Source organism: Oncorhynchus keta, chromosome 20 (genome assembly GCF_023373465.1).
Source record: "Oncorhynchus keta strain PuntledgeMale-10-30-2019 chromosome 20, Oket_V2, whole genome shotgun sequence".
NCBI lineage: Eukaryota > Metazoa > Chordata > Actinopteri > Salmoniformes > Salmonidae > Oncorhynchus > Oncorhynchus keta.
This window is the reverse complement of record NC_068440.1, coordinates 24315028-24342943: the sequence shown is the minus strand read 5'-3', so window position 1 is coordinate 24342943 and position 27916 is coordinate 24315028. Positions and strand designations below refer to the sequence as shown.

The 27916-nt window shown below is 49.0% G+C and overlaps 2 protein-coding genes across 2 annotated transcripts in view; one reads left to right on the top strand and one right to left on the bottom strand.

The window, feature by feature from the left end:
* Positions 1–1482: 1482 nt before the first annotated feature.
* Positions 1483–21360, top strand: LOC118377331 (stathmin-2-like). Its single transcript, XM_052472470.1, has 5 exons — positions 1483–1803; positions 19326–19421; positions 19739–19917; positions 20762–20953; positions 21228–21360. Exons 1-5 carry the CDS (start codon positions 1785–1787, stop codon positions 21285–21287), a joined length of 546 nt encoding a protein of 181 aa, XP_052328430.1. The 5' UTR covers positions 1483–1784; the 3' UTR covers positions 21288–21360.
* Positions 21361–24717: 3357 nt separating this feature from the next.
* Positions 24718–27916, bottom strand: part of hey1 (hes-related family bHLH transcription factor with YRPW motif 1) — a 3714-nt gene continuing 515 nt past the window's right edge. The window contains exons 2-5 of the mRNA XM_035764221.2: positions 27872–27916; positions 27666–27749; positions 27353–27434; positions 24718–26978 (exon numbers count right to left, since the gene is read on the bottom strand). The exon at positions 27872–27916 is cut by the window's right edge and continues 31 nt beyond it. Coding sequence (XP_035620114.1) covers positions 26221–26978; positions 27353–27434; positions 27666–27749; positions 27872–27916 — 969 coding nt within the window. The 3' untranslated portion in view covers positions 24718–26220. The remainder of the gene's footprint in view (positions 26979–27352; positions 27435–27665; positions 27750–27871) is intronic.

Sequence of the window (27916 nt, the reverse complement as noted above, 5' to 3'; positions counted from 1 at the left end):
ATAACAGGAGCAAGGCTATATACAGACGCCGGTTAGTCAGGCTTATTGAGGTAGTATGTACATGTAGGTATCTTTTAAAGTGACTATGCATTTATGATGAACAGAGAGTAGCAGTAGCGTAAAAAGAGAGGTTGGCGGGTGGTGGGACACAATGCAGATAGCCCGGTTAGCCAATGTGCGGGAGCACTGGTTGGTCGGCCCAATTGAGGTAGTATGTACATGAATGTATAGTTAAAGTGACAATGCATATATGATAAACAAAGAGAAGCAGCAGCGTAAAAGAGGGGTTGGGACACACACACACAATGCAAATAGTCCAGGTAAACATTTGGTTACCTGTTGTCAGGAGTCTTATGGCTTGTGGGTAAAAACTGTTGAGAAGCCTTTTTGTCCTAGACTTGGCACTCCGGTACCGCTTGCCATGCGGTAGTAGAGAGAACAGTCTATGGCTGGGGTCTTTGACAATTTTTAGTTCCTTCCTCTGACACCGCCTGGTGTAGAGGTCCTGAATGGCAGGCAGCTTTGCCCCAGTGATGTACTGGGCGGTATGCACTACCCTCTGAAGTGCCTTGCGGTCGGAGGCCGAGCAATTGCCGTACCAGGCAGTGATGCAACTGGTCAGGATGGTCAGCATGACTCCCTGCTTAAATAAAGGTTTAAAATTAAATTTAAAACACTTAAATAGCAGAAAGAGTCACATGAATTTCACATGTGAAATTAACGTAATCACATGTGACTTTTCCTAAGAGTATACTACAAAAAGAGCATATCCATTTATTATAAAGTTTGCTTTTGTTTTCCTAATTCATAGCCCACTCTGGTTGATGGCTGAAGTGAAGGTCTTGTTGTGAACTAGTAAAGTAATAGTCTGCTGACATCAAGCGATTGAAGAGGGAACATTGTGGAGAGGTCATTCACAATACGATTTTGTCAGATAGGCCTACTATAATATTACGGAAAGGGTAAAGGACAGGGGGATACCTATTCAGTTGTACAACTGAATGCATTCAACTGAAATGTGTCTTCAGTATTTAACCCAACCCCTATGAATCATTACAGGTCTCAATTCTGGATAGGATACTTTATCATGCAATCACAAAGGCATAGGAAGAAGACGTGTTACCATGAAGCAGAAGGCCATTTAGCCACTACACTTATAGCCTAGATATCATTTTATTCCAATAAATACGCTAGGGAGTGGCATTAAAACATCAATGTCAACATTTCACAGATCGGCCTATGTGTTACCTTGTAATTATGTCACACACGAAACATTAAGCCTATATATTGTGGTCAAGTTACGTTTCATTTACCTTCAACGTCTATTTCCATTAAGTTAAGCTATTAGTAGGCTGCCTCGCTCTGATACCGTTTCAGCACCATGGACAAGAGCCATTAGGACCGGTTCCATCTCTGACAATACTTCAATTTACGGGCGGCACCATTAGAGAAAACAAAGAGGGATAACACCCACCCCGTCACCTTTCATAGGGGCAACTTGAGCTATCCTACACACAGGAACATTAGAGGAAAATGCGACCGTCTCTTGCCTAGGAAATGCGCGTCAGGGGACCGCGGTAGCCAATCTGCTTGAGCACGTATAGACGCTTGTAATTCACCAGCCCCCTTGCTGTCTCGCGCAGTGCTCTCTTTCCCCACACAGCAGTGTTCTTGCTGACTCAGTGCCTTGCTCGCTTTTTTCGCCAAGCACCGATCAGTAACTGCGACGCACGCTCCCTCCATAGCCCACTTCAGCAGCACCAACGCCGCACAAACCGAAAGACATGGCTAAAACAGCAATTGGTAAGCTAACGATGTACCGTTATTTATCTGTGTTTTGGGGACGAGTTGACAGTCACAGAGCGTTGGGTGGTGATTCTGCATGAGGCTGGAAGGATGCTGTGTGAGCATGCAGCGGCGACACCCTTGGCACAAAAGACTGCCAAGCATTTATTAAAGGGAGCGGTCAAAGTCTGTCGCACGTCAACAAATATTGTAGTTTTAAACTTGTGAATGGACGCAATCATGTTGCTTGTGTTTACAATTGAACCTGAACTGTACGCATTTGTTTTTTCTTTCATTCTATATCAACAGGGTCGGTTGATAATAGTGGGCTACAGTGTAGGATTAAGTAGCCAAATAACATTTTATTATAGGGATATTCAATCTCCCTTTTTACATTGTGCGTAAAGCGAATACATAGCCTAGATTGAAGAAATCCTATGGACACATTTGCTGTAGATTATTCGAGCAGGATAGACGCTCTTGTGGATGCCGCTGCCGCATCTGCCGCTGTAGACCAACACATGCTCATACAACAGCATAATGCAGAACGACCGCACCCAACATCACGGTCTCTCTCTCTCCTCACCAGCCCAGAGCAGAATTAGGCTAAACCTTTACACATATGATTATAGGGACTGGGCTACTATTTATTATAATCTTATGCTCAATCAAGTTGAATGATGAGAGGAATGCATGAGAAGAAATGAATCTCTAGCCGCACACTTTACATCTGAGCTAAAGCTGTCAGGTGAAGAATTACGACTTGCAATGAAAATGAATGGTCGTTTGCAGAATTAGATTTTTTTCTCTCGAATCTATATGGATACTAATCATATGGTCACATTTATTCCCAGTGGCCGATGATTGCAATGAAAATGAATGGTCGTTTGCAGAATTAGATTTTTTTCTCTCGAATCTATATGGATAATAATCATATGGTCACATTTATTCCTAGTGGCCGATGGTTGCCCTGTCATTTATTTATGATCTAAACATGTCTATTTGGTTATATGGAGGAATGGATGGAAGTGAAATGTGTCATCATATTCCGGGAATTTCATGCCTGGTCTTGATATCATTTTAATGCATGGCTAGGCCTGATTTGCTTACAACCAGTCATGATAAATGTTTTAAGATATTTGGGAGTATAAACAGTATAGACCTATCCAAGATTGTCTAATGCTTGATGGAGCACTTTCATGCGGATTTGGGGCCCTTTTGAGTGAGTTGAGACCCGTCTCTATGGCGACAACGGTCAAGGGACTACTTGTATTCCGGATGACTAGGTCGGTGATGGATGGGTGGAGGAGGGTGCAGACAGAGAGCAATACATTTAACTGTGTCAGGTCCTGGCGTCTGCCTGCACCTGCAGCGGGCTGTTTCATTATGTCTCGGCTGGCCGCATAGCTGTTAGTTATGTATTTGTATTTATTTTATTTTATTATTGAGTTGCAGACAGACACTAGGCGAGTGGGATGGGCCAGACACCCGGGGCACATGATCATCATAGACGTCGTCAGTGGTCGCAAGGCAGGCAGGGCCGTAGGCCGGATCAGTTGAGGTTTGATTATGTACCATACTGTCAATGACAGTGATTGTAATAGAACTAGAAATGTGTCCTTGCTGTTTATAGAATATTCAATGAGAATATGTTGCCTACAGCCTTGGATCAACGCATTTTTAGCAGATAGACAGGCAGAAAAGCAGACAGACAGACAGACAGGACTGTGGCGGGACAATGGCATTTAGTGGTAGGCCTATTAAATGACAAGCCAAAATTCAAATGTATGCTCTCTGCCCACTTGGCTACTGATTTGGCTAGGGACATCAAAAATGCTTACGTTAATGTACATTAAGATCCTTGTTAATTTATAATATATACAGTGCCTACTGTGTGACCTCTCAGATAAGCCCATGAGTTAGGTGTGGCTATCAGATATCTATTCCCCATTATTTGTGTTAAGGGGCCAAAGCTTTCTGGGACAATGGCGCCCCCCAGAGGTCATAGCCTCCGCAGTGTCACTGAGTGCATCCCTGAACCCAGTTCTGCCTGAGTCACTCCTGTGAGTCTTGTTGCCATAGAGCTGTATTCATCACTTCCCAAGACCTATCAACAGTTGTAGAATAAAATGTATACGGGTTAAGCAAAAGCTGAAATCAAATATCTTAGCCAGAGAGGGGAGGCTATCATCAGCAATGTCTCTCAGTTAAAATAATCATTGTATCCTAATTAAATCAAATCAAATATCTCAGCCAGAGAGGGGAGGCTATCATCAGCAATGTCTCTCAGTTAAAATAATCATTGTATCCTAATCAAATCAAATCAAATATCTCAGCCAGAGAGGGGAGGCTATCATCAGCAATGTCTCTCAGTTAAAATAATCATTGTATCCTAATCAAATCAAATCAAATATCTTAGCCAGAGAGGGGAGGCTATCATCAGCAATGTCTCTCAGTTAAAATAATCATTGTATCCTAATCAAATCAAATCAAATTTTATTAGCCATATGCGCCGAATACAGTGAAATTCTTACTTGCGAGCCCCTAACCAACAATGCAGTTTTAAAAAATACAGATAAGAATAAGAAATATAAGTAACAAGTCATTAAAGAGCAGCAGTATAATAACAATAGCAAGACAATATACAGGGGGATACCGGTACAGAGTCAGTGTGCGGGGGGAACCGGTTAGTTGAGGTAATATGTACATGTAGGTAGAGTTATTAAAGTGACTATGCATAGATGATAACAACAGAGAGTAGAAGCGGTGTAAAGGAGGGGGAAGGGGGGGGCAATGCAAATAGTCTGGGTAGCCATTTGATTCGGTGTTCAGGAGTCCTATGGCTTGGGGGTAGAAGCTGTTCAGAAGCCTCTTGGACCTAGACTTGGCTCTCCGGTACCGCTTGCCGTGCGGTAGCAGAGTGAACAGTCTATGATTAGGGTGGCTGTAGTCTTTGACAATTTTCAGGGCCTTTTTCTGACACCGTCTTGTATAGAGGTCCTGGATGGCAGGAAGCTACCATCTGTAATGCCTTGTGGTCGTAGGCCGAGCAGTCGCCATACCAGGCAGCGATGCAACCAGTGTGCTCTCGATGGTGCAGCTGTAGAACCTTTTGAGGATATGAGGACCCATGACAAATCTTTTCAGTCTCCTGAGGGAGAATAAGTTTTGTCGTGCCCTCTTCACGACTGTCTTGGTGTGCTTGGACCTAGATGACATTAGGTCTAGATGACATTAGGTCTAGATGACATTAGGTCGAGATGACATTAGGTCTAGATGACATTACACTAAATAGGGAACATGACTCCTTGGGTTTGGTTATTAAAAACGTGTTTAGGCTCAGGCTTATTGGTCTGTTGTTTGCATTTCAATGTTCAACAATGCATACTAATGTCTGAAACCTCCCTCGCTGATAATATCCTCCATCTACCATCCCACACAATAGCCCATTTCCACTGTAGTTCTCCATTAATGCTGTAATTACACAACTGATTATATTGTCGTCTAGAGGCTAGGTTGTAAACTAAATGATGAGCTTTATCACACACACACACACACACACACACACACACACACACACACACACACACACACACACACACACACACACACACACACACACACACACACACACACACACACACACACACACACACACACACACACACACACACACACACACACACACACACACAGTCAGTCAGTCAGTCAGTCAGTCAGTCAGTCAGTCAGTCAGTCAGTCAGTCAGTCTGCTGTTTTAGCTTATTGGGCCCTCGAGACCTGTAAGGCCCCAGTATTGGGTTAGGTAGGAGGGATGCTTACGGACAGAACAGGACAGTATTGGGTTGGGGTGGAGGGATGGGCAGAACAGGACAGTAGAACAGGACAGTATTGGGTTGGGGTGGAGGGATGGGCAGAACAGGACAGTATTGGGTTGGGGTGGAGGGATGGGCAGAACAGGACAGTATTGGGTTGGGGTGGAGGGACTGGCAGAACAGGACAGTATTGGGTTGGGGTTGAGAGACGGACAGAACAGAACAGTATTGGGTTGGGGTTGAGAGACGGGCAGAACAGGACAGTAGAACAGGACAGTATTGGGTTGGGGTTGAGAGACGGGCAGAACAGAACAGTATTGAGTTGTGGTGGAGGGATGGGCAGAACAGGACAGTAGAACAGGACAGTAGAACAGGACAGTATTGGGTTGTGGTGGAGGGATGGGCAGAACAGGACAGTATTGGGTTGGGGTGGAGGGATGGGCAGAACAGGACAGTATTGGGTTGGGGTGGAGGGATGGGCAGAACAGGACAGTATTGGGTTGGGGTGGAGGGATGGGCAGAACAGGACAGTAGAACAGGACAGTATTGGGTTGGGGTGGAGGGATGGGCAGAACAGGACAGTATTGGGTTGTGGTGGAGGGATGGGCAGAACAGGACAGTAGAACAGGACAGTATTGGGTTGGGGTGGAGGGATGGGCAGAACAGGACAGTATTGGGTTGTGGTGGAGGGATGGGCAGAACAGGACAGTATTGGGTTGGGGTGGAGGGATGGGCAGAACAGGACAGTAGAACAGACAGTATTGGGTTGGGGGTTGAGAGACGGACAGAACAGAACAGTATTGGGTTGGGGTTGAGGATGGGCAGAACAGAACAGTATTGGGTTGGGGTGGAGGGATGGGCAGAACAGGACAGTATTGGGTTGTGGTGGAGGGATGGGCAGAACAGGACAGTATTGGGTTGGGGTGGAGGGATGGGCAGAACAGGACAGTAGAACAGGACAGTATTGGGTTGGGGTGGAGGGATGGGCAGAACAGGACAGTATTGGGTTGTGGTGGAGGGATGGGCAGAACAGGACAGTATTGGGTTGGGGTGGAGGGATGGGCAGAACAGGACAGTAGAACAGGACAGTATTGGGTTGGGGTGGAGGGATGGGCAGAACAGGACAGTATTGGGTTGGGGTGGAGGGATGCTTACAGACAGAGCAGGACAGTATTGGGTTGGGGTGGAGGGATGGGCAGAACAGGACAGTAGAACAGGACAGTATTGGGTTGTGGTGGAGGGATGGGCAGAACAGGACAGTAGAACAGGACAGTATTGGGTTGGGGTGGAGGGATGGGCAGAACAGGACAGTATTGGGTTGGGGTGGAGGGATGGGCAGAACAGGACAGTAGAACAGGACAGTATTGGGTTGTGGTGGAGGGATGGGCAGAACAGGACAGTATTGGGTTGGGGTGGAGGGATGGACAGAACAGGACAGTATTGGGTTGGGGTGGAGGGATGGGCAGAACAGGACAGTAGAACAGGACAGTATTGGGTTGGGGTGGAGGGATGGGAAGAACAGGACAGTATTGGGTTGTGGTGGAGGGATGGACAGAACAGGACAGTATTGGGTTGGGGTGGAGGGATGGGCAGAACAGGACAGTAGAACAGGACAGTATTGGGTTGTGGTGGAGGGATGGGCAGAACAGGACAGTATTGGGTTGTGGTGGAGGGATGGGCAGAACAGGACAGTAGAACAGGACAGTATTGGGTTGTGGTGGAGGGATGGGCAGAACAGGACAGTATTGGGTTGTGGTGGAGGGATGGGCAGAACAGGACAGTAGAACAGGACAGTATTGGGTTGTGGTGGAGGGATTGGACAGTATTGTGGTGGAGGGATGGGCAGAACAGGACAGTAGAACAGGACAGTATTGGGTTGTGGTGGAGGGATGGGCAGAACAGGACAGTATTGGGTTGGGGTGGAGGGATGGGCAGAACAGGACAGTATTGGGTTGGGGTGGAGGGATGCTTACAGACAGAGCAGGACAGTATTGGGTTGGGGTGGAGGGATGGGCAGAACAGGACAGTATTGGGTTGGGGTTGAGAGACGGGCTGAACAGGACAGTATTGGGTTGGGGTGGAGGGACTGGCAGAACAGGACAGTATTGGGTTGGGGTTGAGAGACGGGCTGAACAGGACAGTATTGGGTTGGGGTGGAGGGATGGGCAGAACAGGACAGTAGAACAGGACAGTATTGAGTTGTGGTGGAGGGATGGGCAGAACAGGACAGTATTGGGTTGGGGTGGAGGGATGGGCAGAACAGGACAGTAGAACAGGACAGTATTGGGTTGGGGTGGAGGGATGGGCAGAACAGGACAGTATTGGGTTGTGGTGGAGGGATGGGCAGAACAGGACAGTATTGGGTTGGGGTGGAGGGATGGGCAGAACAGGACAGTATTGGGTTGGGGTGGAGGGATGGGCAGAACAGGACAGTATTGGGTTGGGGTGGAGGGATGGGCAGAACAGGACAGTAGAACAGGACAGTATTGGGTTGGGGTGGAGGGATGGGCAGAACAGGACAGTAGAACAGGACAGTATTGGGTTGTGGTGGAGGGATGGGCAGAACAGGACAGTAGAACAGGACAGTATTGGGTTGGGGTGGAGGGATGGGCAGAACAGAACAGTATTGGGTTGGGGTGGAGGGATGGGCAGAACAGGACAGTATTGGGTTGTGGTGGAGGGATGGGCAGAACAGAACAGTATTGGGTTGGGGTGGAGGGATGGGCAGAACAGGACAGTATTGGGTTGTGGTGGAGGGATGGGCAGAACAGGACAGTATTGGGTTGGGGTGGAGGGATGGGCAGAACAGGACAGTAGAACAGGACAGTATTGGGTTGTGGTGGAGGGATGGGCAGAACAGGACAGTATTGGGTTGTGGTGGAGGGATGGGCAGAACAGGACAGTATTGGGTTGTGGTGGAGGGATGGGCAGAACAGGACAGTAGAACAGGACAGTATTGGGTTGTGGTGGAGGGATGGGCAGAACAGGACAGTATTGGGTTGTGGTGGAGGGATGGGCAGAACAGGACAGTAGAACAGGACAGTATTGGGTTGTGGTGGAGGGATGGGCAGAACAGGACAGTAGAACAGGACAGTATTGGGTTGTGGTGGAGGGATGGGCAGAACAGGACAGTATTGGGTGGAGGGGGGTGGAGGGATGGGGTGGAGGGATGGGCAGAACAGAACAGGACAGTATTGGGTTGGGGTGGAGGGATGGGCAGAACAGGGACAGGGATGGACAGAACAGGACAGTATTGGGTTGGGGTGGAGGGATGGGCAGGGACAGAACAGGACAGTGGAGGGAACAGACAGTATTGGGTTGTGGTGGAGGGATGGACAGCAGAACAGGACAGTATTGGGTTGTGGTGGAGGGATGGGCAGAACAGGACAGTATTGGGTTGTGGTGGAGGGATGGGCAGAACAGGACAGTAGAACAGGACAGTATTGGGTTGTGGTGGAGGGATGGGCAGAACAGGACAGTATTGGGTTGGGGTGGAGGGTGGGCAGAACAGGACAGTAGAACAGGACAGTATTGGGTTGGGAGGGTGGAGGGATGGGCAGAACAGGACAGTAGAACAGGACAGTATTGGGTTGGGGTGGAGGGATGGGCAGAACAGGACAGTATTGGGTTGGGGTGGAGGGATGGGCAGAACAGGACAGTATTGGGTTGTGGTGGAGGGATGGGAAGAACAGGACAGTAGAACAGGACAGTATTGGGGTGGAGGGATGGGAAGAACAGGAGGACAGTATTGGGTTGGGGTGGGCAGAGGGATGGGCAGAACAGGACAGAACAGGACAGTATTGGGTTTGTGGAGGGATGGGAAGAACAGGACAGCAGAACAGGACAGGGTTGTGGTGGAGGGATGGGCAGAACAGGACAGTATTGGGTTGGGGTGAGGGAGTAGAACAGGACAGTATTGGGTTGGGGTGGAGGGATGGGCAGAACAGGACAGTATTGGGTTGGGGTGGAGGGATGGGCAGAACAGGTGGAGGGATGGGAAGAACAGGACAGTAGAATTGGGTTGGGGTGGAGGGATGGGCAGAACAGGACAGTATTGGGTTGTGGTGGAGGGATGGGCAGAACAGAACAGTATTGGGTTGGGGTGGAGGGATGGGACAGAGAACAGGACAGTATTGGGTTGTGGTGGAGGGATGGGAAGAACAGGACAGTAGAACAGGACAGTATTGGGTGGTGGAGGGATGGGGTGGAGGGATGGGCAGAACAGGACAGTAGAACAGGACAGTATTGGGTTGTGGTGGAGGGATGGGCAGAACAGGACAGTATTGGGTTTGGATGCTTACAGACAGAGCAGGACAGTATTGGGTTGGGGGTTGAGGGATGGGAAGAACAGGACAGAACAGGACAGTATTGGGTTGGGGTGGAGGGATGGGCAGAACAGGACAGTATTGGGTTGTGGTGGAGGGATGGGAAGAACAGGACAGTAGAACAGGACAGTATTGGGTTGGGGTGGAGGGATAGGCAGAACAGGACAGTATTGGGTTGTGGTGGAGGGATGGGCAGAACAGAACAGTATTGGGTTGGGGTGGAGGGATGGGAAGAACAGGACAGTAGAACAGGACAGTATTGGGTTGTGGTGGAGGGATGGGAAGAACAGGACAGTAGAACAGGACAGTATTGGGTTGTGGTGGAGGGATGGGCAGAACAGGACAGTATTGGGTTGGGGTTGAGGGATGGGAAGAACAGGACAGTAGGTATTGGGTTGTGGTGGAGGGATTGGCAGAACAGGACAGTATTGGGTTGGGGTGGAGGGATGGGGTTGAGGGATGGGAAGAACAGGACAGTAGAACAGGACAGTAGAACAGGACAGTATTGGGTTGGGGTGGAGGGATGGGCAGAACAGGACAGTAGAACAGGACAGTATTGGGTTGGGGTGGAGGGATGCAGAACAGGACAGTATTGGGTTGGGGGTGGAGGGAGCAGAACAGGACAGTAGAACAGGACAGTATTGGGTTGTGGTGGAGGGATGGGCAGAACAGAACAGTATTGGGTTGGGGTTGAGAGATGGGCAGAACAGGACAGTATTGGGTTCAGGTGGAGGGAGCAGAACAGGACAGTATTGGGTTGGGAGGGATGGGCAGAACAGGACAGTAGAACAGGACAGTATTGGGCAGAACAGGACAGTATTGGGTTGTGGTGGAGGGATGGGCAGAACAGGACAGTATTGGGTTGTGGTGGAGGGATGGACAGAACAGGACAGTATTGGGTTGTGGTGGAGGGATGGGCAGAACAGGACAGTATTGGGTTGTGGTGGAGGGATGGGCAGAACAGGACAGTATTGGGTTGTGGTGGAGGGATGGACAGAACAGGACAGTATTGGGTTGTGGTGGAGGGATGGGCAGAACAGGACAGTAGAACAGGACAGTATTGGGTTGGGGTGGAGGATGAGAGACAGAGCAGGACAGTATTGGGTTGGGGTGGAGGGATGGACAGAACAGGACAGTATTGGGTTGTGGTGGAGGGATGGACAGAACAGGACAGTATTGGGTTGTGGTGGAGGGATGGGCAGAACAGGACAGTATTGGGTTGTGGTGGAGGGATGGGCAGAACAGGACAGTACAGACAGAGCAGGACAGTATTGGGTTGGGGTGGAGGGATGGGCAGAACAGGACAGTATTGGGTTGGGGTGGAGGGATGGGCAGAACAGGACAGAAGGGATGCTTACAGACAGAGCAGGACAGTATTGGGTTGGGGTGGAGGGATGAGGGATGGCAGAACAGGACAGTAGAGGAGGGATGGACAGAACAGGACAGTATTGGGTTGGGGTGGAGGGATGGGCAGAACAGGACAGTATTGGGTTGGGGTGGAGGGATGGGCAGAACAGGGCAGTGGAGGGAACAGGACAGTATTGGGTTGGGGTGGAGGGATGGGCAGAACAGGACAGTATTGGGTTGTGGTGGAGGGATGGGCAGAACAGGACAGTATTGGGTTGGGGTGGAGGGAGAACAGGACAGTATTGGGTTGGGGTTGAGGGAGAACAGGACAGTATTGGGTTGGGGTGGAGGATGGGCAGAGACAGGACAGTATTGGGTTGGGGTGGAGGGATGGGCAGAACAGGACAGTATTGGGTTGGGGTGGAGGGATGGGCAGAACAGGACAGTATTGGGTTGGGGTTGAGGGATGGGCAGAACAGGACAGTATTGGGGGTGGAGGGATGGGCAGAACAGGACAGTATTGGGTTGGGGTGGAGGGATGGGCAGAACAGGACAGTAGAACAGGACAGTATTGGGTTGTGGTGGAGGGATGGGCAGAACAGGACAGTATTGGGTTGGGGTGGAGGGATGGGCAGAACAGGACAGTAGAACAGGACAGTATTGGGTTGTGGTGGAGGGATGGGCAGAACAGGACAGTATTGGGTTGTGGTGGAGGGATGGGCAGAACAGGACAGTATTGGGTTGGGGTGGAGGGATGGGCAGAACAGGACAGTATTGGGTTGGGGTGGAGGGATGGGCAGAACAGGACAGTATTGGGTTGTGGTGGAGGGATGGGCAGAACAGGACAGTATTGGGTTGTGGTGGAGGGATGGGCAGAACAGGACAGTATTGGGTTGGGGTGGAGGGATGGGCAGAACAGGACAGTATTGGGTTGGGGTGGAGGGATGGGCAGAACAGGACAGTAGAACAGGACAGTATTGGGTTGGGGTGGAGGGATGGGCAGTAGAACAGGACAGTATTGAGTTGTGGTGGAGGGATGGGCAGAACAGGACAGAACAGGACAGTATTGGGTTGGGGTGGAGGGATGGGCAGAACAGGACAGTAGAACAGGACAGTATTGGGTTGTGGTGGAGGGATGGGCAGGGTTGTGGTGGAGAACAGGACAGTATTGGGTTGGGGTGGAGGGATGGGCAGAACAGGACAGTAGAACAGGACAGTATTGGGTTGTGGTGGAGGGATGGGCAGAACAGGACAGTATTGGGTTGTGGTGGAGGGATGGGCAGAACAGGACAGTATTGGGTTGTGGTGGAGGGACAGGACAGTATTGGGTTGGGGTGGAGGGATGGGCAGAACAGGACAGTATTGGGTTGGGGTGGAGGGATGGGCAGAACAGGACAGTAGAACAGGACAGTATTGGGTTGTGGTGGAGGGATGGGCAGAACAGGACATTGGGTTGGGGTGGAGGGATGGGCAGAACAGGACAGGACAGGACAGTATTGGGTTGTGGTGGAGGGATGGGCAGAACAGGACAGTAGAACAGGACAGTATTGGGTTGTGGTGGAGGGATGGGCAGAACAGGACAGTATTGGGTCAGGTGGAGGGATGGGCAGAACAGGACAGTGTGGTGGAGGGATGGACAGTTGTGGTGGAGGGACAGGACAGGATTATTGGGTTGGGGTGGAGGGATGGGCAGAACAGGACAGTAGAACAGGACAGTATTGGGTTGTGGTGGAGGGATGGGCAGAACAGGACAGTGGAGGGAGAACAGAACAGGACAGTATTGGGTTGTGGTGGAGGGATGGACAGAACAGGACAGTAGAACAGGACAGTATTGGGTTGGGGTGGAGGGATGGCAGAACAGAGTAGAACAGGACAGTATTGGGTTGGGGGTGGAGGGATGGGGTGGAGGGATGGGCAGAACAGAACAGGACAGTATTGGGTTGTGGTGGAGGGATGGGCAGAACAGGACAGGGATAGAACAGGACAGTATTGGGTTGACAGTATTGGGGTGGAGGGATGGGAAGAACAGGACAGTAGAACAGGACAGTATTGGGTTGGGGTGGAGGGATGGGCAGAACAGGACAGAACAGGACAGTATTGGGTTGTGGTGGAGGGATGGGCAGAACAGGACAGTATTGGGTTGGGGTGGAGGGATGGGCAGAACAGGACAGTAGAACAGGACAGTATTGGGTTGTGGTGGAGGGATGGGCAGAACAGGACAGTATTGGGTTGGGGTGGAGGGATGGCAGAACAGGACAGTAGAACAGGACAGTATTCAGTTGTGGTGGAGGGATGGGCAGAACAGGACAGTATTGGGTTGGGGTGGAGGGATGGGCAGAACAGGACAGTAGAACAGGAGGGAGTAGAACAGGACAGTATTGGGTTGTGGTGGAGGGATGCAGGCAGTAGAACAGGACAGTATTGGGTTGGGGTAGAGGGACAGAACAGGACAGTATTGGGTTGGGGTGGAGGGATGGGCAGAACAGGACAGTATTGGGTTGTGGTGGAGGGATGGGCAGAACAGGACAGTAGAACAGGACAGTATTGGGTGGGGTGGAGGGATGGGCAGAACAGGACAGTATTGGGTTGGGGGTGGAGGGACAGGACAGTAGAACAGGACAGTAGAACAGGACAGTATTGGGTTGTTGGGGGATGGGCAGAGGGATGGGCAGAACAGGACAGTATTGGGTTGGGGTGGAGGGATGGGCAGAACAGGACAGTATTGGGTTGGGTGGAGGGATGGGCAGAACAGGACAGTATTGGGTTGTGGTGGAGGGAGAACAGGACAGTAGAACAGGACAGTATTGGGTTGTGGTGGAGGGATGGGCAGAACAGGACAGTATTGGGTTGTGGTGGAGGGACAGAACAGGACAGTATTGGGTTGGGGTGGAGGGATGGGCAGAACAGGACAGTAGAACAGGACAGTATTGGGTTGTGGTGGAGGGATGGGCAGAACAGGACAGTATTGGGTTGGGGTGGAGGGATGGGCAGAACAGGACAGTATTGGGTTGTGGTGGAGGGATGGGCAGAACAGGACAGTATTGGGTTGGGGTGGAGGGATGGGCAGAACAGGACAGTATTGGGTTGGGGTGGAGGGATGGGAAGAACAGGACAGTAGAACAGGACAGTATTGGGTTGGGGTGGAGGGATGGGCAGAACAGGACAGTAGAACAGGACAGTATTGGGTTGTGGTGGAGGGATGGGCAGAACAGGACAGTATTGGGTTGGGGTGGAGGGATGGGCAGAACAGGACAGTAGAACAGGACAGTATTGGGTTGTGGTGGAGGGATGGGCAGAACAGGACAGTATTGAGTTGTGGTGGAGGGATGGGCAGAACAGGACAGTATTGGGTTGTGGTGGAGGGATGGGCAGAACAGGACAGTATTGGGTTGTGGTGGAGGGATGGGCAGAACAGGACAGTAGAACAGGACAGTATTGGGTTGTGGTGGAGGGATGGGCAGAACAGGACAGTATTGGGTTGGGGTGGAGGGATGGGCAGAACAGGACAGTATTGGGTTGTGGTGGAGGGATGGGCAGAACAGGAACAGGACAGTATTGGGTTGTGGTGGAGGGATGGACAGAACAGGACAGTATTGGGTTGGGGTGGAGGGATGGGCAGAACAGGACAGTAGAACAGGACAGTATTGGTTGTGGTGGGGATGGGCAGAACAGGACAGATTGGGTTGGGGTGGAGGGATGGGCAGAACAGGACAGTAGAACAGGACAGTATTGGGTTGTGGTGGAGGGATGGGCAGAACAGGACAGTATTGGGTTGGGGTGGAGGGATGGGCAGAACAGGACAGTATTGGGTTGTGGTGGAGGGATGGGCAGAACAGGACAGTATTGGGTTGGGGTGGAGGGACAGGACTAGAACAGGACAGTATTGGGTTGGGGTGGAGGGACTGGGCAGAACAGGACAGTATTGGGTTGGGGTGAGGGACAGGGCAGAACAGGACAGTATTGGGTTGTGGTGGAGGGATGGGCAGAACAGGACAGTAGAACAGGACAGTATTGAGTTGTGGTGGAGGGATGGGCAGAACAGGACAGTATTGGGTTGGGGTGGAGAGACAGACAGAACAGGACAGGACAGTATTGGGTTGGGGTGGAGAGACAGGCAGAACAGGACAGGACAGTATTGGGTTGGGGTGGAGAGACAGGCAGAACAGGACAGGACAGTATTGGGTTGGGGTGGAGAGACAGGTAGAACAGAACAGGACAGGACAGTATTGGGTTGGGGTGGAGAGACAGGCAGAACAGGACAGGACAGTATTGGGTTGGGGTGGAGAGACAGGCAGAACAGGACAGGACAGTATTGGGTTGGGGTGGAGGGATGGGCAGAACAGGACAGTATTGGGTTGGGGTGGAGGGACGGGCAGAACAGGACAGTATTGGGTTGGGGTGGAGGGACGGGCAGAACAGGACAGGACAGTATTGGGTTGGGGTGGAGAGACAGGCAGAACAGGACAGGACAGTATTGGGTTGGGGTGGAGAGACAGGCAGAACAGGACAGGACAGTATTGGGTTGGGGTTGAGAGACAGGCAGAACAGGACAGGACAGTATTGGGTTGGGGTGGAGAGACAGGCAGAACAGGACAGGACAGTATTGGGTTGGGGTGGAGAGACAGACAGAACAGGACAGGACAGTACTGGGTTGGGGTTGAGAGACAGGCAGAACAGGACAGGACAGTATTGGGTTGGGGTTGAGAGACAGGCAGAACAGGACAGTATTGGGTTGGGGTGGAGAGACAGGCAGAACAGGACAGGACAGTATTGGGTTGGGGTTGAGAGGAAGGCAGAACAGGACAGGACAGTTTTGGGTTGGGGTTGAGAGACAGGCAGAACAGGACAGGACAGTATTGGGTTGGGGTGGAGAGACAGGCAGAACAGGACAGGACAGTATTGGGTTGGGGTGGAGAGACAGGCAGAACAGGACAGGACAGTATTGGGTTGGGGTGGAGAGACAGGCAGAACAGGACAGGACAGTATTGGGTTGGGGTTGAGAGACAGGCAGAACAGGACAGGACAGTTTTGGGTTGGGGTTGAGAGACAGGCAGAACAGGACAGGACAGTATTGGGTTGGGGTTGAGAGACAGGAAGAACAGGACAGGACAGTATTGGGTTGGGGTTGAGAGACAGGCAGAACAGGACAGGACAGTATTGGGTTGGGGTGGAGAGACAGGCAGAACAGGACAGGACAGTATTGGGTTGGGGTTGAGAGACAGGCAGAACAGGACAGGACAGTATTGGGTTGGGGTTGAGAGACAGGCAGAACAGGACAGGACAGTTTTGGGTTGGGGTTGAGAGACAGGCAGAACAGGACAGTATTGGGTTGGGGTTGAGAGACAGGACAGGACAGTATTGGGTTGGGGTGGAGGGATGGGCAGAACAGAACAGGACAGTATTGGGTTGGGGTGGAGAGACAGGCAGAACAGGACAGCACCAGTGCAAGAGGAGGAAGAAGAAGAGAAGAGGGGGAGGAAGAGGGGGTAGGTTATTGATGATCTGTGGTCTCATGCTGATGGATTTTTAAAAAAATGTTTCCTTTATTTTACTAGGCAAGTCAGTTAAGAACAAATTCTTATTTTCAATGACTGCCTAGGAACAGTCGGTTAACTGCCTGTTCAGGGGCAGAACGACAGTGTACCTTGTCAGCTCGGTGATTTGAACTTGCAACCTTTCGGTTACTAGTCCAACGCTCTAACCACTAGGCTACCCTGCCGCCCGATTACAACAGGAAACGTAACAACTGGCTCTGTTTCCGTGGTGAGGAGGAGATCTCCATGGGGATAAGAGAAGATGTTCCGTGTAGATCTTGCGGTAGAAATGAGAAAATAATTTTCCTTTGAGTCATATACATAAAAAGGAATGTATTTGTTTACTGTAGAATTGTGTGGTTTTAGTTCACCATAATAGAATAGCAATGTTTAGTTTAGAAATGTATTTCATATAAAGCTATATTACATCACATAAGGACAAGGCCCATATTGAATCACTTCAACTAAATGTGTTGACAACGTTCACTAAACAACAAAACACATAACAGGCCAGCGTAAGACCAGGAGAAAGTAAGAGAAAGTTGACACAACTACCTGCTCATTAAAACTTAACCTACAAAATCTGCTCCACTAAACCACCATTTGTTCACATCACTGACAAGATGTTATGAAGGGAAAATGGCTGCTGCCTGTGTTTCCCGGCACACACACTGCCCTCTTAATGACGACGTGACAGCCAACACACACGCCCACACACACACTGCCCTCTTAATGACGACGTGACAGCCAACACACACGCCCACACACACACATGCACACCTACACCCACACACGTACACTCACAACTGCACCCGCACAGACCCACTCACACACACACACACACACACACACACACACACACACACACACACACACACACACACACACACACACACACACACACACACACACACACACACACACACACACACACACACACACACACACACACACACACACACACACACACACACACACACACACACACACACACAGACACCCGTCCAGCGGGCCACCAGTAGAGATGGTCTGGTCCAGTAATAACAAATGAAAATCCCCTCCACTACCTCAGCGAAGTCAGTAGCATCCATTTGCCTGCCCTGAGGTCCCTCCATCCCTGTGGGAGTCAGCCAGCTCAAACCAGCCCTCCTTTCATCCTCTTCACCCCCCCTTTAATTTTCTCTTCTTCTCTATGGGAGGGGTTAACCGAGTCCTCCTTTTCTCCTTCTCTTCTGGGAAGGAGGGGTTAACAAGAGAGTTAACACAGTCCTCCTCTTCTCATCCCCTCTTTTATCTTATTTTCTTTTTCTTCTGGGAGGGGTTAACAAGCCCATCGGAGAGTCAGAGAGCTATTGCAACATGTGAGAGTTGATCTGATTTCCCATGGCGTCTGCTAGGCTGAGAGCTGTCTGGTTGTGCAGTACCACTGCTGTGGGCACTAGCAACACTTCACTCAAACAGACAGAAAGACAGGGAGAGGGTTTGGCTGGTTGAGCAACAGCAGAGCGGCAGTAGGCACTAGCTACACTTCTCTCCTCCATGGAGAAGCTGTCTGAATGTAAATCTCAGCCTTATTTTGCTCAGTTTTGACTCCCAGCCAGGGAAATCAGTCAGTGATCGATGTAGCAATTTTCAGCCCTGCAGCCCACAGCGTGTGGTGGATGATAGATCATAGAGGCTTGGGTGCTGTTTGGCACGTTGAGGTGCCCGGTTGGACTCTGATTGTGCCTCCAATAGACACTGTACTGACCACTACAGCACAGCAGTCAGGAGGACGAGAGCCAGAGTGTTTGCTGCAGTATGATACAGTAGTTTCACATCTTTGCTGCCTGCCTCATGGGGATGCTACAGTAGGTTCTAGTCCGAATTTGGGTGCCAAAGCTCAGGAATTTTGTAGCCTGTTATCCTAAAGTGAAATAATATTGAAATAGAGCAATACAGTTTGGATTCCAGGCTAGGATATTTTGGCAACATCAGCCATAATCATTCAGCCTCTAGGTGCTACCCCTGCTGTTAAATTACTGTTGGATGTTACCAGTGCTAGCTACAGACAAGGAGGGTAGCTTGTCTGCTAGCTAAGTAAATCAATTATATGCTGAAATGAAATGCATAGCTAATGATGAATGGAGAATGAATGCTGTGGGGAGGTGGTCAACCGTTCAGGCCATATGAGGACACAGCAGACACCCTCTCACGCAAGTATGCACACACACAAACATACACACACACAGCCATCCCACTTCCCTTCAGTCTGCACAAACAAAGCTCCACAAAATGGGGCTTAGAAACCTCAGGCTGATTCATCTCACTAGACCGCCTTTGATTATCATGTTTTTCTTTTCTATTTAAGGATTTGCTGAATATTTATTTTCCTAAACATCTAAAGATGGTTGATGCCATGTGGGATGATCATTTATGAGGAGGAGAAAGTGGGTTAACGATGTGTGTGTGTGTGCGCGCATGTGTGTGTGTGCGTGTGTGTGTGTGTGTGTGTGTGTGTGTGTGTGTGTTCCCCACAGCATACAAAGAGAAGATGAAGGAGATTTCTGTCCTATCTCTCCTCTGCTCCTGCCTGTACCCTGAGGCACGCAAGAACCTGATGGGAGAGTTCCAAGGTATGCAGAAGAGTCACCTGACTTTTTTAGTGTTTCAAATCACTTTCAACTTACTGTAAAGGCAACGAAGAGGCAATTTTTTGTCTAAGTGAAAGTTTGATTGGGGTAATATTAATACTACTAAGGCAGCATTTTGAGTTTCCTTCTGTGGTTTTCCTCCGTCTGTCCCCCTCTACCAAACACACACACACACACACACACACACACACACACACACACACACACACACACACACACACACACACACACACACACACACACACACACACACACACACACACACACACACACACACACACACACTTCTCACCTTGCAGTAGCAGGCATGGAGGTGAAGCCCATCAACAAGCGTGCCTCTGGCCAGGCCTTCGAGGTGATCCTGAAGCCCCCCTCCCCGATGTCAGACGCAGCCCACTGTGTCACCTCGCCCCCTAAGAGGGAGGTCTCTCTGGAGGACATCCAGAAGAAGCTGGAGGCCGCTGAGGACCGGAGGAGAGTGAGTCACCATCTATCAGTTTACCGTAGCATAAGCCGACAACTTAATTCCAAAACTGAATCACACTAAATCACGCTAGTAAATTACACTTGGGACAAACTTTGTCCTAGCTTACTTGTCTTAGCCAATACCTTAGCTTGTCTTAGCCTATACCTCAGCTTGTCTTAGTCTATTCCTTAGCTTGTCCTAGCCAATACCGTAGCTTGTCCTAGCCTATACCTTAGCTTGTCTTAGCCTATACCTTAGCTTGTCTTAGACTATACCTTAGCTTGTCTTAGCCTATACCTTAGCTTGTCTTAGTCTATTCCTTAGCTTGTCCTAGCCTATACCTTAGCTTGTCTTACCCTACACCTTAGCTTGTCTTAGACTATACCTTAGCCTGTCTTAGCCTATACCTTAGCTTGTCTTAGCCTATTCCTTAGTCTGTCTTAGCCTATACCTTAGTCTGTCTTAGCCTATACCTTAGTCTGTCTTAGCCTATACCTTAGTCTGTCTTAGCCTATACCTTAGTCTGTCTTAGCCTATACATTAGCCTGTCTTAGCCTATACCTTAGCCTGTCTTAGCCTATACCTTAGCTTGGCTTAGACTTGGAATCCTACACTTACTTTATTATTACTAAGCAATGAGTACCTTCATCAGGCAAAGGAACAATAATAAAACTAACTCTTCTCCTCTTCTTCCAACCTTGTGTCTTGGCCTCCACCTGCATTCTATTCTGTTATATTCTACTTTATTCTATTCTATTTGGATTCCTTATTCTATTCTACTTCATATTATTCTACTCTTTTCTACACTACTGTACCCTACTCTGCTTTACTCTACTCTATCACGTCCCCTCCTCAGTCCCAGGAGGCCCAGGTTCTCAGGGCCCTTTCAGAGAAGCGGGAGCACGAAAGGGACGTGCTGCTCAAGGCCATGGAGGAGAACAGCAACTTCAGCAAGATGGCAGAGGAGAAGCTTACCATGAAGATGGAGCAGATCAAGGAGAACCGCCAGGCCTACCTAGCCTCCATCATGGAGCGCCTGCAGGAGAAGGTGAGAGGAGAACTTGGTGGGAAAAATTGTAGGTGGAGACAGCAAGACCAGGTGAATGGAAGGGGTGGACAAGATAGAAGGGTACGATGTGATAGGTAGGGGCTGGTGGCATCATTCAAGGATGGAACACTGGCAATTGTAGTTAAACATGTCAGCTGAAAGGGGGAGGACAGTAAGTTGACAGACTTGAATCAGAGAGTCTCAGGGCAGGGTCAGTATTAAGAGGTTTCTGGTATGTCCAACATGGCAGCATCTCTCTCTGTGTTGTCCTCAGGAGAGGCATGCCCAGGTGGTGCGCAGGAACAAAGAGCTGAGGGAAGAGCTGACAGCGTGAGCAGATGAGGGGCGCCACCGACCATCATACCCCCCTACAGCCACCCTTCCCCCGACAGCCCCCCTCCCCCAGATCCACCTACTACTACAGCCCCCACAGCATCAGACAACCCCCCCCCCCCCAGATCCACCTACTACTACAGCCCCCACACCATCAGACAACCCCCCTCCCTTGGGGGAGGAGGATGACCAACCCACCCACCGCCAGCCCACACCAACAGCGTTAGCAAATGGGGGGGATCACAAACAAATATGAAAATGTCTCCCACTCCTCCCTATAAAAGAATGTGTTTGCTCAATTTCAAATGATGAAAAAGAAAGAAAAAGAGAAGCCAACCAAGTGAAAGTGGGTATTGTTTTTTGTAAATACTTCCTTTTTTGTTATATACAGTATGATAATACAGCTAAAGTATTGCAGTTTGCGATTGGATCATTTTCTCTATCTATGGATGTACTTTGTTGTTTAGTTTTTCTCGGAACAAAAAACGTTTGCAGTTTCTCTTGTACTATCAGGCTTCTGTGATGTTGTGAGTTTGCCAGCTAGCTGACGTGTGTTTGCGGTGGTTATTTTCTGACCATGTCTGTGTCTGTGTCTGTGTCTGTGTCTGTGTCTGTGTCTGTGTCTGTGTCTGTGTCTGTGTCTGTGTCTGTGTCTGTGTCGGTCAGTCAGTCAGTATGGGGATGATTAGAATGCAAGCTGCACATTGACTCCTGGAAGAGAGACTAGCTAGACTTCAGGAGACTTATTATAGCATTTATGAGCCGATTTTCTCCTGTCTGTCTGTCTGATCCCCCCACTCTCTTACATACAGTTGTACATTCACACACACACATGCACGCACACACACACACATACTCTCAAACACACTTACACACACACAGAGACATTTTGAGAAATTTGGCAAACATGACACGTCGCTCAAGAGGAGCTTGCTAAATTCTGTCAGTTGGGCATTGCAGAGGTCACATGACATCCCTGGCTCATACCATGATGTCACAGAGGGGTTTTATGATCCTTCCTGGTTCCCAAGACCCCTGCGTCCCCTGTCAATCACTCTCTCAGCATGTATGTACCATCTTAGACATGTAGATAATGTAATCGTGCCTAGAATGCTACAAACTCATATAGCGGCTAACATAGAGGCAATGGTAGATCCATAAGTTACATCCATGTCCTACAAGCTTATGGGCCCTCTCATTTCTTTCACGTTGTACCAGAGAGGAACCAATGCCAAATGCTACTAGGAAGGTTTCACACTATATATGGAGAATCGTAGAATAACTCTCGCACTATGGAGAATGAATCATTGTACCTTTTCTTAGTATTTAAACAGCTTTTAACTGGGTACAGCAGACTATGGCATACGAAGGGCATAAACAGCTAAGGTGGGCAACATGTAAGCCAATCAACACATAGACTTCAAATAACAGCGAGATGATGTTAGATGTGTTAACATGACAAAGGAAGACAGTGGCCATCTGCAAAGGGTGCATGCAAGTGTATACAGGTCGTGTGTGTGTGTGTGTGTGTGTGTGTGTGTGTGTGTGTGTGTGTGTGTGTGTGTGTGTGTGTGTGTGTGTGTGTGTGTGTGTGTGTGTGTGTGTGTGTGTGTGTGTGTTTCAGGAGGGGTGGGTGGATTGTGTGTGTGTGTGTGTGTGATGGGGAGCACAGGGAGCACAGCCAGGAATTTGGAGCTGTATAGCTGACCATCGGTCACATACTGATGACATCACAGCGTCCTGTCCATGGTGATGAATCTGCCTGCCTCTCTCTCTTCCTGTTTGTGTGTCTCCCCCCTCTGCATATATCTTTGTGAGCAACCTGTGGTTAATAAAGGTTTGGGGTTCTGTGAATGATATTGGCTGTGTGTGTGCTTATTCTATTTCTGATCTATTGTCTTTTTAGCTTGGAAGAAGACAAAAATAATTCAAATTGCTTTTGAGCATGTCCAATTACAAATGCAGATTAATCTGTCACATTAATCTTTGTTTGTATGTATTATTGTATTATTTCTATAATATAACTATATTTATTACTCAGTCTCTGAATGAGCCTGAATATGGACATGGCCAAGGAAAGTAAGTGATCAGCATCCACAGTTATAGAATCGCATATGACCAGCAGGTGGTGACAAAAGATTGCAATTGGCAGTGTTGTAACACCTTGACCCTTCACGATGAAGTAAATCCAGAATTGCCTGTAGGATTTACATGAGACTATACTAGACTCTGTAGTGTAGACTCTTCCCCCATAGTTACCGATGAGAATCACCTTACGAGTCTGGCAAACAAACGACAGGAAGAACGATAATGAGGATGGATGGAGACAGAGGGAGAGAAAGAAGGAGGGAAAGGGTGTGGGAGAGATACAGGAGAGGAGCATATTTTGGCAGAGCGTTGATAAAAGGAGGAGGAGGATGGATGGAGACCGAGTGAAAGAGAGAGGGATAGGAGGGTGGGTGAGATAGAGGAGGATGATTTGGCAGAGAGTTGATGAAAGGCGGAGGAGGAGGAGGAGGAGGAGGAGGCTCTGTTTTATCACTCCTCTGACGGGCGTCCCAGCAGCAGCAACAACAGTAACTTGGGGGAGCGTGGGAGCCAAGCACACCGGGAGGAGAGTGGGCTGCAACCATAGCTCTGGGACAAAGCAGCACTGTGCTCTCTCTTCTCTCTCCCTCCTACCTCTCCCCTCTATCCCACACTGCTCTCTTTCCCTCTCTATTCCCTCTCTTTCTCTCTCCCCTCTCTCCCACACCCCTATGTCTATCACACTCTCTCTTTCCCACTCTTTCGCTCTCTCTCTTTTCCCACTTTCCCACACTGCCCTTTCTCTCCCTCTCCTCTCCCTCTCTTCCCTCTCTGCCTCCCACACTACCCTCTGTTTCCCCTCTCTCTCCTCTAGCCTCCTCTCTCCTTTCCTCCCTCTCTCCCTCCTCCCTCTCTTCCCACGCGGTAGGGCCAGCCAAGCTGCCATTGTCCAGGACATCCCCTCGTTGTTAATCGCTTCCTGTACACACAGAGAGGCAATCAAGAGACCCAGAGGCTGTGGCTGAGACCGGGCGTCGACTGTCTCACAGCACAGCGTAGGGACAGTTAGGGACATGGACAGACAGGGACTGGAGCAGGGACTATTACCACTGTTACCTATGGAGAGCAGTGTGGAGTCAAAGTCGATATTACTACTGTTAATCACAACGATATCTTCCTTTATCTAAACAGACTTCGGAAATGTTGGATAATGTTGGTGAAAGATTGATCTAACAATTAAAATAAATAAGGAAGAGAATCTCAACAGTTCCAGGCAGTCATATTAACCAAAGATGGATATAAATAGGGAGGGTTGAGTTTTGAATATCAGAAATCGTTATTGTCTTTCTCCACACGATCTCAATCACACCATAGTTTGGGACACAGAAGGAGCAAACAATGGATTTCATTTTCTCATTGCTTTTTATTGCAGATAAGTCACACAGATAGATAAGTGAAGGACGGAATAGAGTACCTCACATGACATCCCAGCACTCTCACTTTACATACATCCCATCTCTAGTGTACATGTATACACACAGTATATCATTATTAGATATCTGAGAAATCAGATTTATCAGCTCTTTTTTATACAAAACACTTATGACAAAATCACTTTTGAGGTTTGGTAAAAATACACATCTTACAAGAGGGGATGCTATTACTGTCACAGACTCGCCATAGAATCCACAGAGATATGGTCGGAAACAATCTAGAATTGGACCGTATAGGGGATATATGTAGTCTAGATATCTCTGAGCAATGACTATATAGAGGTACAGGGATACTGCAGTGTTTGAGTGATTGTTCCTATTGGCATCTATGTTTGAAAATGATATCATATGATAATTTGCCTATTAATTCATGAAAAAAATATATGTTTTAATTGAGAAGAGTGTCACGCCTCCAGCACTTTTTATGGATCATATAATATAATTGAATGCAAAGGAGTGTAAAGAATTTTTGTTGCAAGTCTCAGACCAACTAGTATTGTAATTCTTTGAAAAAGCATTGCATTTTTTTATTACACCGATTCCAATTGGTTCCATACATCTCAATAGCTGCCTGCTCAGCTCGCTTTGACAGTATGTTGTTTAATGTTAAACAATTGTACAGCTACCACTTTTTGACTGCAATCTGCTAACAATCAGAAATATAGGGTCTTGTGACCTCTGTAAACATCACATCTAAGGACATTAACTCTTTGTTGTCCTCACCCTTGACTCATGACCGTAAATACATAACTTCAGAGAGATTTTGCTGCGATAGAAACTCACACAGAGAATGCAAACCAAACGAATGGAAAACAAGAGGGTTCCGGATCAATTCTAACAGTCAAACAAACACCTGGTTTTAGTTCTTCCAGTCAATAAAATGTCATAAAAAGGGCACCACCAAGACCTCCCTCTCCATGCCTCTCTCTCTCCCTCTCTCTCGCTCGCTCCCTCTCTCTGGGAGATACAAGTACAGTCCAGGGCTCAATAGGAAAACAAAGGGGACAATTTGGCTGAGAACATGATGGGCGACTGATTGACAGCCTGACCATCTGTGAAATGTTCCCCTTACAGGCTGAACACACTATGGGAGGAGAAGCAAAGCCCATTAACAGACAACACATAGATAACTCAATATTGTTAATTAAACAATCACTTTGTTTGCTCTCTTGTAATTGTTTCCCTCTTTCGTCAACATCATAGAAAAACACAATTTCTAGGAAAATAAAAAATGGTATTCCTATAACTATCTCCTTTATAGAATGTTGATATGGTATGATAGAAAAACAACATCTTCTTGGCCATTGAAAGGTCCAGCTCAGCTGGTGAGTTCTGTTCAGTTCGTAGTGATGGTGCACTCTCTAGCCATCTACTTGGTCAGTTTAGTCAGTCTGGAGGGGGGTTAAAGATTGTTCAGAAAGCCCCTATCTCCATGCCCCAGGGCCGGTAAGGCTGCTTCCCCAGGCTGGCTTGGCTGGAAGGGGTGTGGACGGGGGGGCTGAGGGTGCCGGGGGACAGCAGGGGAAAGGCACTGAAGGGGAAGGGGAACGCCGATAGGGTGGAGAGGGAGGACAGGGAGAGGGGAGGGGAGAGCTTGGAGGCTGCAGCGGCTGCAGCGGCGGCTGTGGAGGTCACGGTGAGGTTCAGCCCTGGGGGGAGGGGGGCAGCACTGGGGGGGACCCGGAGAGGACCACCCTGGGCGTGACTGTGCTCAGAGAGGGGGGTGGCACCGCTAAGCCTGCTGGGAGCATGGCCATGGGGCGAGGAGCGAGTCTCTCTCTCTATCGGCGAGGAGGAGGAAGAAGAGGATGAAGAAGAAGTAGAAGATGAGGATGACGGAGAGCTGTTGGAGGCGCTGCGTGGTAACGGTAATGTCGCACCCTGCTGGTGTTGATGGTGCTGCTGCTGGAGGAGGAGGTGGTGGGCCAGGTGGGCGGAGGGGGGAGACCCAAAGGCCGAGCCCCATGCCAGGTGGCCCAGTCCAGACACAGAGACGGAGTGGGCCTCTCTCTGGGAGGCGTAGCTGTTCAGGTGGGAAACCAGGCGGATCCGCAGGGGGTCAGTGCTGTCCAGGCCTTCCATAATGCTCAGGTAGCGGGCCGTCTCAGCCAGACATTCCCTGAAACCCAGACCCCGGTAGTCCGAGGCCAGGGAATGGGCATCAAAGTAACCTGGAAGGGAGAGGGGAGAAGCAGGGTTAATTAAGTGTTTTCAGACAATACCACCAAACAAGTAGAGCAGGAATAAAGGAAGTCTACTGAAGTCTACTAATAACAATGAGTGTGACAGGTCAGGAAGATAGTTAAAGTTAGCAAAGAAACTAAAGCAGGTGTCTTGTGCTATGCCTGCCGGACTTATTAAAATATTTAATGAGATGCACATAGCTTGAGTTTACAGAACAACTCAGTGAAGAGAAAGATATTATACAAATCAATAACTTTACAGTCAATCAATATTATGTCAGTTCAAAAATATTGTTTCCTTTCATGATACAGTAATTATTGTATTATTGTAATTTATTGTAGTACAAACGACTCCACCACACCTTTTCCTCCAGCAGCATGAAGCATCTTCAGATGATCCACCGTCATCTGCAGAATCTCTGCTTTCTCCAGTTTAGCTGAACCCTGGAGGATTTCGGGACAGAAGACACATTAATTAAACGAATAAAAAGGTATTGAATATCGTTTAAATCATTAAAGATATATACTGGAAATTATTATTCGTTATTTTCTTAAAACATGTGGAAGGTTTATAAACTTTAACTGTTCTCTACCAGTTCAAAGCACATTGACGTATCCTGTCAAACTTTTTGATAGGGCGATTGTTTTACGCATGACACAGGGATCGGATTTTACCTGCTTCTCGAACGCGCTAGGGACCAGTCTGCGCAGCTCGGTGAGGCTGTTGTTGATTCTGTCACGGCGACGTTTTTCAATGATCTGTAGGAGAGATGAGCGATTGGAACATTCAGTCACTGAAAAAAATTGAGAATTTAGTTGGTGTAAAAACGTGCGCATTACACACTTTTACGCACGACCATTCTAACAAGAAATGTACTCACTCCTCGACGGCGCTTCCTCGCATTCACTTGAGTTTTTGTTGCTGG

What these genes read in the sequence shown, in the direction of transcription:
- LOC118377331 (XM_052472470.1), top strand. An exon ending in CCGCTGAGGACCGGAGGAGA is followed by an intron (nt 19,918 to 20,761) that starts GTGAGTCACCAT and finishes TCCCCTCCTCAG; the next exon opens with TCCCAGGAGGCCCAGGTTCT. An exon ending in TGGAGCGCCTGCAGGAGAAG is followed by an intron (nt 20,954 to 21,227) that starts GTGAGAGGAGAA and finishes TGTTGTCCTCAG; the next exon opens with GAGAGGCATGCCCAGGTGGT.